At 39.1% G+C, this 17,438-nt stretch overlaps 1 protein-coding gene across 1 annotated transcript in view; it reads right to left on the bottom strand.

The window, feature by feature from the left end:
* Window positions 1-17,438, bottom strand: part of LOC146451193 (transient-receptor-potential-like protein) — a 72,398-nt gene that overhangs the window by 45,721 nt on the left and 9,239 nt on the right. The window contains exons 4-7 of the mRNA XM_085099486.1: window positions 11,965-12,035; window positions 10,387-10,538; window positions 8,942-9,142; window positions 5,096-5,258 (exon numbers count right to left, since the gene is read on the bottom strand). Coding sequence (XP_084955612.1) covers window positions 5,096-5,258; window positions 8,942-9,142; window positions 10,387-10,538; window positions 11,965-12,035 — 587 coding nt within the window. The remainder of the gene's footprint in view (window positions 1-5,095; window positions 5,259-8,941; window positions 9,143-10,386; window positions 10,539-11,964; window positions 12,036-17,438) is intronic.

Below are 17,438 nucleotides of genomic sequence, written 5' to 3' on the forward strand. Positions count from 1 at the left end.
TAGTCAGTCTGATTAGTTTTAGGGCCCAATATGTGATGTTTGGAAACATTCACGGGCTCCAGATGTCATAATTCGTGACTTGAATTGCGGGCCGCAAGTATCGCACGCATATTCAATCTTCCTTAAGTGGGAAAGAGTTTAAATCAGAGCTTGAAACTTGGAACAAATAAAGTTCTTTTCTTCGTCTTTCGAGATATGAGATTTAATTTAGCGAAAATTACATACCAGAAACACTTTTATTTTAATGAAAATAGGCATTAGTTTCAGGGCCCTTTTGAGTACGGTACACAAACCTGCATGCTTTATAAAGCAGCCAGCGAGTTTGGAATGTACTTGTATTAATTTTCTTGTGAGATGGTTGATCTAGGGTTGTGTAAAGTTTCAAATTCATTGAGTCATTTTACATCGTGAACGGGGCTTCGTCCTTTGACCTAAATTTGCGCGGTTTTCATCGACCATTGACCGCACCTAGGCCGCATTTCAAACTCTTGCAATTTTCTCAAAAAATGAAATACCTTGGAACTTTAAAATATGACTTTCGAAAATAGTTAATCCAAGGATATCTTCAGGCGAAATATCAGAAATTCTACCAAGTGGTCGCTGAAATGCAGTTTTTCGATTCTTACAGGCAGCCGCTCTTAAAACGAACGAAAAAAATCAGCAATAGAGTAAAAGGACTGATTATTCTCCAAAGAGGCGAGTAAGCTTGTGTTCATGTGATTTTGTTGACAAAACTTTGCTGTTTTGCAAGAGATTGTTTTTCTTGCCGTGTTGACACTTTTACTCAGTGTTTAACTTAAGCTAAATACTGCTAACTTCAAAGCAGTCTTTTGAGCTCATTTTTTCGGTCTATCTTTGTTATTTCCCTTGGAGTTTTATTTTCTAATCTCACCCTATTTTGATTCATTTAAGATAAAGACAATTTGTCAGTCAGACAAACGTCTCGCAACACTGTATCGTTGGCATAAGTTATTGACACGTTTTTTCGCATATATTTCTAATTATGGCTCTTATTTGTGACAATCGTGACAGAAAACAAACCCAAATACTTAAAAAAAATAGGATATAACGGCAAAGATTAAGTTAAAAGCGAATGTAAAATTAAAGTGTGATTTTACTTTCATCAATTGAAAACTAAGCTTACGCAAAACATTAAATGTGTCCCAATTTTTCAAAGATCGTTGCTTAGTTTATTTCTGTACTGATTGCTATGAATTATCACAGTTTTTTTTTTTTCAGTTATTACTCCAGGATATATTTGAAGCGGTCTGTTTTATGGTCCGTGTAGCCTTTTTCTGTGAGGTTTACATACGGCTTTCTTGATAAGCAAAACTTACTAGACAGTGACAGTGGTACCTAGCGCGCGTTGACTGTTCACAAACCTGTTCGCCTCGATCATCTTAAAAAGTAAAAATATATACGCTTATATATAAAAACAGAAAAATTAAATATCATTAGGAGTTCATTGAACAAAACTCTATGCAAATATCACTCTGAGCGTGAAGAAAACTATCGTAACTCGATAAATAGCCGATCGCGTCCTAAATATTTACGTACAGTGTACATAGTATTTTAATATTTTTTCCACGCCCCCTCTATAACAGGTAGTATTTTTATTCGCATGAGGCCGACTAGAATTAAGGATTAATTTTCAAGTTCATTTTAAAAGTTTCGAAAATTGGGCCACGGAGGCAATTTGCGAAGACTTTGAAAATACAAATGAAAATAAGTCGTAAATCTAAGATAATAATTGCGATTACGCTTTTAGAAAACAGAGGGAAAAATTTTCTTAAAAGCATCAAGGAAGTTCGAAAAACAGAAGTAAAAACTCACCGTAAGCAAGCAAGCAATCAAACAAATTATTTAATTTGTTCGTAGTAGAATTATACACATGTAATTAAGAGAGAATACAAGTGTAATTCAGGAGCAAACTAACAACAATAAAACTTAATGTTAGGCATCAATTACATCACCTGCGTTGTGAAGCTTCCTCGACCGCTTAAAAATCACACGAAAATAGATCGATAAAAACTACAGCAAACGGTGGATCCTAAGAAGGAAATTACGGAGCAATTTCTTTCACTTAATTTGACCTGGTCCTTCCTACCATCAAAAGGAAACTGTTATGCTCGTTTATCATTCGTTTTAAGAAGAAGTGGCGAGGTAAAAGCAATTAGTAGCTTTAACTGATTTCAGTTTCTCAGCCAAACAAATATCAATCCGATCCAATATTTTGGCTATGACTCAAATAGATCTTTTGCTGTTTCTTGTAAGAAACACGCTTAACCTTTAGGAATTTCCTTTCTAGCTGCAGCACATGATTTCCATGTATTTTAGGTACAAGCAACTCGGCTTAAAGAGCCGAACTCCAAAGAACCTCGAAGAACTCATTGTTTTTGGACACAAAATGAAGAAACCAACAAAATGTAGAGCTGTTTGTTCAGCCAATGAGGAGCGAGTATTTTAGCCGCTCGACCAATCAGGAGTAAGTAATTTGCCCTCGGTAATAGAAAAATTAAGAAAAATGCCCTCTGTGACAAAAAAAATCGGCATTTAATAATTTTGCCCTGAATATTACATTGTTATGGTTATTGTTGATGGGCAGTCTGCTACCGTGATATGCACGAAAAATATATTTAACTGGTAAGGCTATTACGTTCATACGATAAGCCGATTTCTATAAATGCTATATAAAAAATAGAGCTCAGCTTTAGGCTTGGCCAAAAGTATATATTACTCTATTAGAACGTCCAATGTTACCATTATAACTTGAAGAAGTGGAAATGATTTCAGCGGGAGAAGACAACGTACTACGAACTTTGAAAGCTTCAGAAAGAGAGCAACGTCGGTCTACTGCTACAGAGTTCATGAGATTCATTTTTTCGAGAAATAGTCAGTTACTACGCCCTACGGTTTTCAACTAATCTTTTACTATCTATCGACATTTTGAAGAAGGAGTTAAGCAGCAAAACCTGATGAAGATACAGTACACTGTAATTAAATGGACCCTGAACCAGCGAAACCTGAGCAGGACTGACAGTTTTTGTGTAATGCAGAAGCACACAAAGAATACACGGCTGCTTCAAAACAAATTCAAGGATTCGAACTAATGTACTGTTTGTTTTGACCTGTCACTTCTTGAAAATCATTGTTCGAGTTATCGAAGGTGAAATTATATAGAAAATGACCTAAAACGAAAATTGCTTCGAGTTAGCAAGAGGTTCGTGTTATCGGGGGTTCTCAAACTCATTAATAATTCATCAAGAGAAAACAAAGGAAATCACTACCGTGAAGGAGGTTTGGAAATGTGATCTTAATTATCATAAAATTTTGCGAACTTTAGCCTTGAATTTCTCCAAGAATTATTGATCACTTGAGAAGCCATATCAAACACTCAAAAGTGTGTTTCATCAGATATCCAAACACCTCGAAGTCGTTTAAAAAAAACTCGACTGCGCCTCGTTTTTTCAACCTACTTCTCAGTGTTTGGATATCTGATGAAACACGCTTTCTCGTGTTTGATATATTACTTCAAGTTACCGAGGGTATAATTACAGTAAATATAGGACGGAAATCCAGGGGAAATCGCTTTAGGGTCGACTTAGCGCGAAGTTCGAGTTATCAAGAGTCGACTGTAGATTGCGGTGTCATTTGGATGTTTTCAACCAGCAATAGGCCTTTTCGTTTACAGCTATTTCAATAGGCCATTTTCATGATGGCGTTATTTTACTAGAACTACCAGAATTTCGTTTTCCTTTTCAAATTCAAATTTTGTAATCATAGTGGACAGCAAAGAACAATAGCTCTAATTAGCATGAGAAAACAAAAATCAAAAAGATTCTGGTAGTTATAGTAAAATGACGCCATAGTGAAAATGTCCTATTAACGTTGTCGGATCAAAGCTTCAAGCTCAAAGACAAGACCGAAAGGTAATGTGGGTAGCTCTTAAGAGTGAATGTCAGTAAAAATCGAAGAAAATTAAGAAAATGTGGCCACGGTCAAAAAAATGATTTCGCTCATACTTTGTCAGTTTGAAGGCCTAGGTAAGTAAGTAAACGATATAAGGTTAGTTTTTTTTTTTTAATATTCCATATAACGGCAGAAAACCTCGAAAAACGGTCACGCTACCCGAAGCTCGGATTTCACCACGAGTGAACTCGAAATTTTTCACTTTTCAGCTTCTCCCTAAACAGACATTTACATAGCTGCAAAACTTTCTTCCCCATAATTTAACAAAATGATTCTTACTCAGTCAAAATATAGCAATTAGTTTCATCTCTGCTCGTTTGTGAGCAACCTGAGCACGGATAAAGTAGATCAGACACTTTCTCTATCACGCAAAAGTCCAAAATAATCCGAATTCAGCGAGAAAAAAGGCTGACCGGTAGTGACTCAAATCCTCTGATACTTTGACAAAAGAGAGTTCAGTCATAATATCATAAGTACGTAAATTATGATCATCCGGGTGAGTGTAGTCCTGAGAAGGACTGTTTGTGGTGACTTTGTCGTTTGTACTACCTGCACCATACAAACGACTTATTGACAACAACAACGCAACAAACAAACAATAGACATTTTACTAACAATAGACCCACGGACTTTTTGACTAACAAAAGACGGATCGAAACGCACCAATCACTTTTTACAGTCTTCACAGCCAATAACATCACGGCTTACTGACAAACGACCAATAACATCTGGACTTCGTTGACCAATCAGGTTAACAACCAGAAACGTATATACCACCTACTGACGTTCCACAATTCACTTGACTCTGAAGATGACTTCCGCTTCCTTCTCAGGACTACACTCACCCAGATGATCATAATTTACGTACTTATGACATGACTCCTGGGTTCAAACCATTTACAAAAAGAATATATTGATGTTAAATATTGTCTACACGGGTACAACAAACCAACTAACACCAAAATTACCACAACATAGAATTAAATGTCACTCGCTCCCTGATCTGTAATGCCACGCACGAGCGACTTGGCCACAATAACGAACAGATATTTACATCCCTTGATTTAAAAGAAGTCATACTTTAAAATATCTGGTTATAACAAGATAAATATAACGTTACTCGTACAGACAGCAAAAAACCCTCCAGAGATGATTAGAGGAAACAGCGCAATGTCAAAGAGACACCATATGATGAGACAAAACCACCACGCTCTTGCGTCTTTTAGCCTACGAGTACCACGATACCATTTGTCCGCCATTAGGTCAATAATGATAGGATGGTCGAAAAACTGTAAGAAAAGAAACAAATTCATTTCACACTTTTTATTTTGTAGAGGATTCTCATTAAAGTGCGGTGGGTTCGCATCAGCGTGCGAAGGAATACATTATTTACGGAGGATTCTCCTTAAAGTGCGGTGGATTCTCATTAGCATGTGGAGGAATGCATTGTTTACGGAGGATTGCATTAACATGTTTTGACCGTTAATGACCGTTACTGACTTATCTAGACTAACCCGGTTTAAAAACTGGCTTCTTCACAATGGCACAATAAACTCGCCTGGACTTGTCCCATTGTTTTTATGGAACTTTTCACCCTGATTGGCTTTTACAAACAAATCTATTCTTATGAAATAAATGTGATGGTATATGTCCAGCCTGGTGAATGAATGAGAATGATGTATTATTCTAGAAAGTGACACAGGCATACTCGGAAAAAAGAAATCCGAGTGCTCCAATCAGGAGTCGAACTTAAGACCTTCCGATTACTAGTTCGGATGCTCTACCACTGAGTTACAGGAGACTCGTGTGAGCTAAGTCCATTAAAAATCTATTCTTCTATCTCAAAATCAAAGGAGCTCGTGAATACGGAAGTAAATGGTGGCAAGGTAAACAACATTGTTTGCATTGTGTTTGGTTGGCCCAGGGCTCGAAATATAAGCCATAAAGGTCTAATAACAGGCCTCCCTGGCATTTTATTTTACGTAGCCTAGGCCACTTCAAGTAGAGTTTTAGCGGTTGCCCTCCGCAAGATTGAGCTCCTTGAATAGTTTATATATTTTAAGAAAGTTTTAATTTTGAAAATTGTTTGCAGCCTCTTAAAAAGCCAACAAAAAACAAAAATAAAACAAAACAAAACAAAATGTTGTCCGTTACTCCGGGAATCGAACCCGTGACCCTTTACATCGAAGTCAGCGAGCTACACCACTAGACAACATTGTCCACAACTTCTGAAAGTGAGATTCATTTTGGTATTTAAAAGGTTTTTGAGGATTTTGAATTATCTGGCACCTGTGGCGGTCAAATTACTACGGACCGCCAAAAAAGAATAGGCAAATGAGCAGGGTACACCGTCAGACGTTTCTCCATCATATTCTCTGCTGCCATTTTGCTCGAAATCCCGTTGACTTAGACGACAATCGATCTCGGTCTTGAGCGGCTTTCGATGCGGCGCCCTCAAAATAAGAAGTCGTCTGGTTAATGGAACGAGTCAGCAGACAACACACCCGATAGTGTTTTCTTTTAGAAATAACTTATTCGTTGAGTCGATTTTTCGTCGTTGTTTTTTGTCCCGTAATAGCGGCTGATGGTGAATTCGTGCACTATACGTAACTCATGGATAATTTAGGATTCTTATTAAAATTCCGATTAAATTAATATAAAATTTACAGCTGATCGAGCGAGCGAGTGAAATTCAGACCACATCACGATAACTCGTTCACTGCGCATGCGCGCATTCACGAGTTAAAAAGACCTGAGGCCGTGAAGCAGCCTTATCCTTGTCATCAACTTAAGCAAAAAATATTTTATTACAAAATTGTCCCAAACATTCAAGCCGACTTGAAAAACGAGTCAAGACCCCTGGGATAAACTTCAAATTCTGACCCTGGCTAAGCAAATGTGTTTCCTGAGCACACTGATCAATCATTATGAGGAGGCCATTCAAAGACCCTTTGGCTATCTCCTCGTTAATCTAAAAACCACCACTCAAGACAACTGTAGGCTACGAATGAACGTACTACCTGGCGAAGAACGATTTGATAACGTACAGGGACCAGAAAATATTCGCAGAAACTAAAGCAGTATTTGAAGCGACAGAACCTAATGACTTTCCATAGTAATTCCAGCAATGCAGAAATTCTATGGATGGTCTTCTCTCGCGATCAGACCTTGGAGACTATTAAAGAGCAAACCATCACATGCAGCTGCAAAACAAGTATTTGACGTTTAAACAACAGTTGAAATCCAGAACCAAAGAATCAAATCCACCCTAATCTGAAGAACAGAGAGAAATTTTCAGCAATCCGCCGCCAGGTCATCTACTGCAGCTTATTCAAGAGCCAGTGACTATACAGGCAGCCGCTGTCCAAACACCAATGACTATACAGGCGACTGCTGCCAAGAACCAATGGCAGGACAAGCGACTCCCGCGGAAGCCTCACTTCCTTCAGCCATTTAACACCCCCTCCCACAGTACCCTCACCTACACCGAAATAAAAAAAATCCCTGATTTCAATTTAAAAATTACTCAGTGAATGACAATGATCGTCCATCGAGAAGATCGCGGCGAATTCCGGTCCCAGAAGTCCTAAGTTATCTATACAACGTTTCTCAAGAAGGGCAATATCAATTTGCTGTAATTAATAAAAAACTTTGCTTTGTACTTGAATTGTTGAACAATTTATTCCGAGCACTGTAATAAACAAAGACGATAAAAGACTGTTTTGTTGTTTTACGTGACTGTTTAATCGCCAACAAAGCTCAACAGAGTTAACATAATGCCCTGAGAAACTGTTCGTGAAAGGGAATCGGCGCGACTCGTTTTCAGTTGTTTGGGACCAAAGGTCCTCCGGAATCTCGATAGAGTGAGTTTTAAAGTTTCCCATCCCTCAACACTGGTACAATCGTTCAGAGCATCTTTGATAGCGGACATGTTATTAGAAGTCATCTTAATAGAACCAAAAATTCGTGTTAGGATTTGCAACTAAGCACTGAGCTTCCTTTTTCACCAGCAAGCGAGTTGTAAGAATGAAGCTGTTTAACGGTCTCTGGTCTTTTACTGGGACAGAAAAATAGATTATTTGCCAATCAGGGTGAAGGGTTGTATGAAAAAAATAATAATAATAAAAAATAGGACAAGTCCAGGCGAGTTTATTATGCCATTGTGAAGAAACTAGTTTTTAAAACAGGTAAGTCTGGATGAGTCAGTAACGGTAATTACAAACGGTCAAAACATGTTTTAAAATGTACTCCTCGACAAAAAAATGTATTCCTCTTCACGGTAATGAGAATCCTCAGCAAAAAAAAAGGGAGGAAACCGTGGTGCCTTACGTACTAGTTTCCAGCTTTCCCTTTCAAAATATATGCAAAATGTATCGTCAGCAGAAGTTTTACGAGCGGAGAAAATTGACTATATCTAATTATGTTTTGTTACAATGTTCAAGACTTTGTATAAAGAAGTGAAGTCGACCTGTAGGTAATTGCGGCCATATAAACTAACTTGGAAACTGTCATGATTGGCGCATACACGAGTTTGAAAACATCATTTTTAAGTCGCCAAATTCAAAATAGCGTCAACTGAGGGAAGTAGCCGTTGCTCAAACAAAGGACAGCTTGGTCAATACACCATTTCGTATGCATGCCCTTCAAATCTCCATGGCCTCGAATTACCATCTAAAACTGGTTACCTTCGGCCTGGCTTCCTGAAATCAATTATTTTTCTTTATCTCGATCGTTTCGACAAGATTCCATTACCAGGGCAATGCTCAATTACAAATTTGAAAGTGCTCTCTTTTTAACATTTAAATTTCTACTGCGCCCAGAGTTAATTATCTGATTTCTCAGTTGTATAAACAGTGCTGCCCGAGAAGCATTTTATGAATATTTAATAAAGCAGAGACGTAGATGGACCTCAGTGTCATTTTGTACTTATTTGCATAATAAAACCATTTCTCTTAGGCATTTAAGCCGTTACCTTTTTTTGTTCAAGTTTTATAGCAGTCTCCAAGATAACGTCTGTGTGAGGATTGTTGGAAAAGCGTTTCCTTAAATTGTCATTATATTTCAGAGGGTCAAGGAAACGCAACGTAAACTCTTCCACACGATTAGCAAGATCATTGAAATCCACTTTATCGTGCTCACTCTTTCCTGCCCGCTCATGGAGTATTTCAGTGACCTGAAAATATATAAACAGTACATGGTTAACCCAATGCCTTTTCATGGGAGATGCTAGTCCAGTGGATTCGGTTTAACAACACTTATAGTCGTCGCATGCTACAGAAATGTGAAGCAAACTCCGGTCTGATGAACCACCTCTGCACGCTCTAATATCCCGAATATAAAACGGAGTTTCTGTGCGAAGGTCACCTAGATGCTTGAGCTTAAATTAAATCTGATGCTCGATGATGTTAGGGACATCGAAGCGTCGTCTCACTCTACAATCTTCCATGAAAAAGAAAGAATCACTTGGAAGTTTAAATTTCAATGGATAACTAGGATTTTTTCCAATGAGAAAAATTCTATCGCTGCCTGGCGAAGATGTCAGTAAAGATATAGAAGTGCTAGTGCTTGCTTTAGCTCATTGTTAGATGAACGAAAGGTTGCTGTTTTTGTGCCTTAGGGATCTTTTTTATCTTTTTGTGAACAGTCTGAAATGTTCGACATGCTTCGAAAAATTTTGCTATTTTTTGGAATACTTCAGGAAATGATCGAGTATGTTCGTGTGACGTTTGGTATAAAATCTAAAAATTAACTAAAACATTAATAAGTGTTTAAATTTATGTAAATATCTTTATTCAGTCACCTCCGCATAAGTCATTTAATGGTACTCCGCCCACTTTATTATTACAGAGGAATTATGAGAAATATATTTACTTTAGTTATTCCTTAGAAAATCATTAATTAAGCAGTCACCATCTTTGAGATGGTGTTTATTAGAAGGTGGAATTTACTTGATTTCTGCGCGAAACAAGGGCGGCTTTCTTTATATGTCAGCCTAGAGGGTGGTAAAAGTATTTAGGTCGAAGTACTTAGCACTATTGTGCTAATTGGGGACACCCTAAATAAGTGAAATAAATATACAAAATAAACATAACATCTGTCAAAAATTCCAACTAGTGGGAGGCAAACCAGTTGGCTATTTTCAAAGCGTGGGTATGGATTTAAAAGCGGGGCTACCGTGAAACAAATCCAAGTGGTCAGAGCGGGACTTGAACCCGGGGCCTCTGGATTACCAGTCCGGCGTCCTACCTTCTTGGCCACGCCGCCCCGATTTCGCTCATATTTTGCTAAAAAAAAAAAGGCGCTTGCGAGAAACCACACAGTAGGCTGTTTTCAGTAGCCCTTTCATCCGGGATTCTTGCTCATGTATTCAGTATTGCAATAAAAGGACTATCACGGGCCAAATTACATTGAACTTACCCTTATCGCCAATAACAGAGGATTGTCCCCCAAGTCCATTAGCGCTTTTGCTGTTAATTGTCCTTTGAGTTCGCGATATTTATCTTCTTCAACTGTCTTTAAGAATGATCTTTCGCGTTTTCTTTTATCCTGGATTTCTTTATCATGGGTACCTTGTAAATAAAAAGCCCAGTTTGAAAAGTTGTAGTTGAAAATATCCAACTCCCGAATTGGAAGAGATGAATTCTTTATATTTACCTCAATACCTTAATCCGTGTAATGATTTTCTTTAAAGGACTCTTGCAAAGGAGGAGAAATCAGGTATCCCATGAGTCTCCGCGAAAAATTATCGGCTAGAAGGTGTCAAGTATCGATGCGTAGGCGAGCACGCAGTCCGAAATGGACTGAATTTCAAGTGGCTATTTTTCCTTATTCAGGATCTAAGAATGTAAGTTAAATCGTTTTGTGTATTGCTTTGACAATTAAGTTCAAGTTTGCATTACAATTTCGCAGCTAATTTGCCTAAGAATAAAGAAAAACATACAATTGTTTGAAGTGGTATGCATGATCGACTCGCTTTGTTCGTTCGCGGCTCTCAAATGCTTGACCCAAATTTGACCCTAGCGAGTTCAATCTTGGGTACATTAGCGTGAAATCTTGCCTGTTGTTGCTCGAATAGTATCTCCTTTGAATTTTATTCAAGGTCCCCTTAAGTCCCCATGTTTTGAAGGAATTTGTGTTCATTGAAGTTTGCCTAAATTGGCGCCAAACATGCAAACAACTGCATGATGCTTTTATAGTAACTGCTTTTGAACGATCACTCGTTTTCCCGGTCGAAATGACCAGTACTTTAAGCACGATTCTGTTCGGTTCTATTCGTGTAAGGACATCAAGTGGTGACATAAATGCTTCCTTTTAAGTCGATATTCAAGCAAACGGTAAATGCATGGAAGAAGTCGAAGAAGAGTCGAGTGGCAAGCGGTTGTTCAATGTTTCCCATGGTCCTGATCGCACAAACAAGCAAAGAAGCCGCTCTCGTAAGTCTTTTGGAAAACTGACGTGTCCCATGACCGTTAGAAACCGACAACAGGCTAAGTTTGACGAATTGACATAACTCTGACTGTCTAAATCTAAGCAATTCACGTAAAGCAATGGCGACGGAGAGAGTAGTTTAGCGTTCACTCCGAGAAGCCCCATCGCAAATGCTAGATCGCGTATCAACATCGAGTTGATAATATAGTTGGAAGCGAGGCATTGTGGGATGCCTGAATTTTCCTCCTTTTTGCCAGCCTCCGCCATTTTTGATGCCATCGAAATTATTGATATTGCATGGTGAAGCGAAATTTTATTGCTTTACCGCAATTTGTGTTCCTGAAATTATGTTTCATTATCTTTAGTAGTTTTACAGTGATTTCGTTCATTTTGACATGCTCCAAATTAAATATAATAGCCAAACTCTCGCATATAAACAAAAACAAAGGTGTGGCTGACTAGGGCCCTTTCATGGCATTTTAAGTTTTAATTTTTAAATTAATAATTGGTAAATAGACAGGAAAAGTATCAGTGTTGTTGTATACAAGCGCTAATTTGTTTTCATACCATTCTCTATATCATCTTTTTCCGTATTGTCCACCTCAACCAGTTCCACGCCTTCTTCCTTAGTGCACCCACTAAGAAACAAAATACATAATCAAACTGAAGACGCTTCCTTAGACTTTGGGATTTATTCTTACTGAGAAACTTACTTCGATCAGTTGAACAGCTCAAGGTTGTTTCGAGCTTTTACTTTAGATGGCCGAATAGAAAATAGTTGCATTGTGCGTGGAAGGGCCGTATGATAAAAAATTGCTGAGAGACGGCAAAAATTGCCATACGAAACTAAAAAACAGTCAAGCTTTAGGCCTTGCAAGAGAACAAAGCGCGTTATCAACTCGGTCGAACGAAGTCCTAGATTGCAAACAAAAACCACCAAATCGTGGAAAAGGTATGGAATTAGGCAGCGATACAATCAAACACACACAGGCAGCAAAACATAAAACAGCATGTTCAAAACACGAGTAGTCCATTTAGGAGAAATGATCTTAATTTAGATTTTAACAGAGAAATACTCTCAGCATTCTGGATTTCTGAATTAAAGGAATTTAACAGTTTAGCTCCAATTGTACGAAAAGAAAAGAAAATTGACTACCAGTGTGTGCGGATGAAGTCACGCAATTTTTGGCGGCCATATTGGCGGACGTAAGCGAAACGATGACAGAAACAACAAAAATCAGTTTTCGATTCTCTGAAATTTTAATACAGTCGAACCTCCCTTTCCGAAGACCTCTCGTAAGCGACCACCTACCATAAGAGACCACTTTTCCAAAATACCAAACGTTTTTAAGTCAAATCACTATAGATGAAACATCTCGTAAACGACCACCTCTCGTAAGCGACCACTTTTAGAGATAATTGTTTAAAATTTTTCAATTGTTTTTAACCTCCCGTAGGCGACCACTTGACACACAATCTGCTGTATCTCTCACGGGCGGAAATAGGTGGTTTTCACCTCACACATCGTCACGCAAGTGAAAAAATAAAATCCTCAACCATTCAATAGATAAAGTCAAGAAATTGATATGTTGTAGAGGAGTGGCGGTGACGTAAACAACGTGTGAAAGCCACAGGGCTGTGCGATATCTCCTAATCGAGTTATTCGAGAAAATGTACCACGGAAAATTACAGAGTTTAGTATGGTCGCCATGTTGGTGCCCCGTCTGTCTCTTATGGGCACCAACATGGCGGCCGGAAACCAGCAAAAACATCTGGAGTTTACCTTGGCTATTTCAAAGCCTTTCTTCTCTCTGCTGAACTCTCACACATTGACATTAACGCTACTATTACATGTCAGCTGATCAGACCTAAAAAAAAAAACACGAGGCGAATCGATGTTTTCATGTACGTGACATGTTTAGAGCAGCAATCCTTCTGTCACGCACTACCCAAAAATCTAAAATTCAAACTGCTCTGTTTTCAAAACAAAGAATGCTATCCTGCTGAAAACAAGCAAGCCGATGGAAATTTAAATTTTCTTATATGTGATGAAGATAAAAACCCAAAATTGTGTTTAGTTATAAATTTCAGCTTTTTATGACGTCATGTGAAAACCAAGAATTGCAAAATGTGTCGCTTTAACATATTGGCCCACATCATTACAGCGGACGCCATATCAAAATCTCATAGCCGGTGCTGCTGGAAGTGTCTCCCGAAATAGCTTAGCATTGAAACAATTGATACCATACGCATGCACTATCGGTGTACACTGAAACAAATTTTAATCAAGTTGAATACCTTGTAGGAAAGAAACTCTCTTATCTTGTAAATAGTATGCATGTACATACATGACCGGTGATGACTCTCTCAACCTTGTATTACTCAACAGAAAATTTGAGGCGATAAAGAACGTCAACTGAATTATGTGACAAACAAACAAACAAACGCGAAAGTTGTATATGTTTTACGCTTGAAATGTAACATCGAAATAATGCCGTTTACTGTTTGCTCCAAAATCAGGCAGTCTAAAGAAAAGTTATTACTTTAGGTTTCGATAAGCACTGGCAAAAGGGTTAGGTCTCCACAATTACACCATATGTAAATAACCCGAAATATAGACCCCCTGTGGTCTGACCTCTGGTAAGCGACCACCTCCCATAAGCGACCACATATCCTTGACATTATGGGTGGTCGCTTACGGGAGGTTCGACTGTATATCTAAAGTCGAGCAGACAATGTAAATCACTATCGGCATTCACATGCTTGTTATCCCGATCTGAACAAAATGACATAGGAATTCCTTGCACCCACGAATCGACGGATTTATTTTCGTACCTGGTGCTGAATACTAGTTAGCCTGTGAGCAAGCTCTTTTGGGGGTGGGGGTGGGAGGGGTAAAGAGGAGAGAGCTTGCAACGATGTCTCAGGAATTTGAATGCCGCCCTCAATACTCCCCGCGGCTCCCTGCTGTCCTAGCTGTCAGAATTTGGCCAATCAGCGCAAACAGGAAATGATAGCAAACGTAAACAAACATGTGAAAGGTACAATGTTATCAGATACACTTCAAAAGACGGGAATCCTTGCTGACAAAAACTATAGTTTCTCTGATCGAGTATGCCTACCGTGTGCCACAAAAATTAGAAAATTTAGTGAAGGATTTTACTTTATTGTGAGCACACTAAAAGCCGATTGACCAAAAGGTTGAGGTCACAAATGTTGTCCCAAGGGTCAAGCAAATCTTGCCGACTGCAGTGTCAACGCCACAAAACTACTGGACATAAAAAACGTCGAAAACTGGGCACAGTCCGGCCAGGGAAAAAAAGAAGAAGTGCAAGGAAATCGGAAGGATCTCAATTTTGCAGCTGGGTCTCAGAGAATGAGGACGCAATTCTCAATATCGACGATGTGGTTTCATTGGAACACTCAATTCGTGTGAAATTTGTGATGTTGTGAACGAGTAGCAAAGCAGACGTGAGAGTGCCAGATCAAAAGGAAATCATTGCGCTTCTAAACAACGTTGCCCTAAAAAACTGGTAGTTCGCTGCTAACGCCGTACCGAAGCACTCGGAACTGAATCAATTTATTCAGAAAGCTTTAATTTGTGGCGTAAGTTGAAGGATGTTCATATTTTTTTCGGCCGAGCCAAACACCAAACAAAAGCTTAAATTTGGCCGACCTTGACTCTCCATCTGAAATATCGGCAATCGAAGCGGCAGGCATCCCCATTCTTCTTGCTTCTGCGATCAAGTAATCGATAATTATACTTTGCAATGGGCAAAAAACTAACATTGTTTGATGTTGATTCCTTTCAATTGCTGCAAAAGGTTGAAATACCAAACTTGTCCCAAATCTCGTAGGTAAAACTGCAAGAACATCGCTACCTTGAAGTAAAGCATTGGCAGCTTGACTTTGCTCGGGTTTTAATTCCAGAGAAAACCTAATTTATTTCGAGAAATTCTCGCAACCTTCACAAATAGAAACTCCGCCACCATTTTTGCATGGTGAGCTTAGGTGAAGAAAAAATTTATGCTAATGAGCTTACGGTGAGTTAAAAACACCAATGGCTTATTATTAACTGCAACAAGAGAAATCGTTTTGCACCTTTGCGTGTTATAATGCATGGTCGAAATGGCCTTTTTTCACACGTGTGGAGTTCCAGCAGTCATGCAGAGAGAAACAAAATCCCAGACATCGTGGTTTGTGCAGATAGAATGCGCGAGAAATGCTCCCGTTTTATCCACGCGAACGGTAACCAGTAACGAAGGTTCTTACGCTTTTTATAAGACATGGTTCTTTTGCTCGAACAGTAACTCCAGGGCACAGACTTAATATAATATGAACCACTCAAAATAGGCAACCGGGGCGATTTAACATTTTAAAAGAACATCGAATCAAAGAACAGACGCAAACAATTCCTGCCAAAAGCAATAAAATCGCGGCACAGAATTTGGGACATTTATTTACTGCACAAATGTAACAAAATTTATTGTAGCACCACAGGCAGCCCAAGTTCGTGTCACTAGAGAGCGTGTAATTATTAATTACTAGTGGGCATGATGACCTTTGAGTGTAAGCAGCCATTGCGAATTTAAACGCATTATAAGACTTTGTATGGGAAATAAAATACTGTCGATTATGAAGTTTAAAAAACGCTAAATTTAACTTTCATTCAATAAAACGAATAAAACTGCCAAGTTCGCGGCGTCACTAGAGCTGAGAGCGTGTAATAATTAATAATTAGTGAGACGATGACCTTTGAGTGCAGGCGGTATTGGGTTACGGGCAGCCGTTGAGAATTTGAACGCATTATAAGACTTTGTATGGGAAATAAAATACCGACGATTCTGACGCTTAAAAAAACGCTAAATTTAACTTTCATTCAATAAAATGAATAAAACTGACTCACCTCTGGTGTATTCTTGTGCGTTTTGGGGTTTATTTTGCCGTTTCGGGCATTCTTTGAAATCACTGTCATTCCCCTCATAAGACGGAGTCAAGGCAGCACACTACGATTTCGATCATAAGCTCGCATAGTCCGCTCAGAGGCGGTTTGCGCCTCGAAAATCCATCCCAGCCGCGATTTTTTCACTCAAAGCTAAAGCCCCATCATTCGTCAACCTCGGTGAATGTTTCATCGTCAAAAATCCCCACTCACTTGGCTGGAAATGAGCATTTTCTGCTTCCGATTCCACGATAGCGTCGTTTCTCCAACAGATGAGGTCCGAGGTCAAATTAACTCCACCCGATGGGGTACAGTCATTTCATGAACAGCACTTAGCCCATCCCCACAGCGGCGTCTCGGACCACTTCATTGTTACGAGCGACCAATGGCATAGCGAGGCGACGCGACGGGACATCAACAGACAAACCAGACAGCAAAATTTAAATATTCTGCGGGGTTTTCATTGGCTCGATTTCCAGCCGCTGTTCGGGAAACGAGCCCGCGCTCCTCCCCCGAAAAGGAGGAGGAACAAAGACCGGACTCGAGAGAGCGGCGGAAATCGAGCCTAGGTTTTCATCGAGATACAAAAATATGTTATCAAAGAGACCACTCGAAAATAAACGCAATTCCTCTCCGAAAAGCCGCAAAGGTCCGAGATACCCCCCACTTTGGAAATTCTGGTAAGTTTATTGTGTGATTTTGTTTTCTAGTGCAACTGTACATTGTTCAATGTACAGAATGAACGTTTTGAATCTTGAAATTGCGTGTTGGAAAATGCTTATTCGAAGTTTTTTTTGTCACAGGCTTTTATCCAATTACGAGTACTCAGAGGATAGCCTTACCTTTACAATGAATTATGAAGCGGTCCAAGATGCCGCTGTGGGGATGGGCTAAGTGCTGTTCATGAAATGACTGTACCCCATCGGGTGGAGTTAATTTGACCTCGGACCCAAGCTCCGTGACCATTTTCAAAATCATCATCTGTTGGAGAAACGACACTATCGTGGAATCGGAAGCAGAAAATGCTCATTTCCAGCCAAATGAGTGGGGATTTTTGACGATGAAACATTCACCGAGGTTGACGAATGATGGGGCTTTA

This window comes from Pavona decussata, unplaced genomic scaffold (genome assembly GCF_977016875.1).
Source record: "Pavona decussata unplaced genomic scaffold, jaPavDecu1.1 SCAFFOLD_394, whole genome shotgun sequence".
Classification (NCBI taxonomy): domain Eukaryota; kingdom Metazoa; phylum Cnidaria; class Anthozoa; order Scleractinia; family Agariciidae; genus Pavona; species Pavona decussata.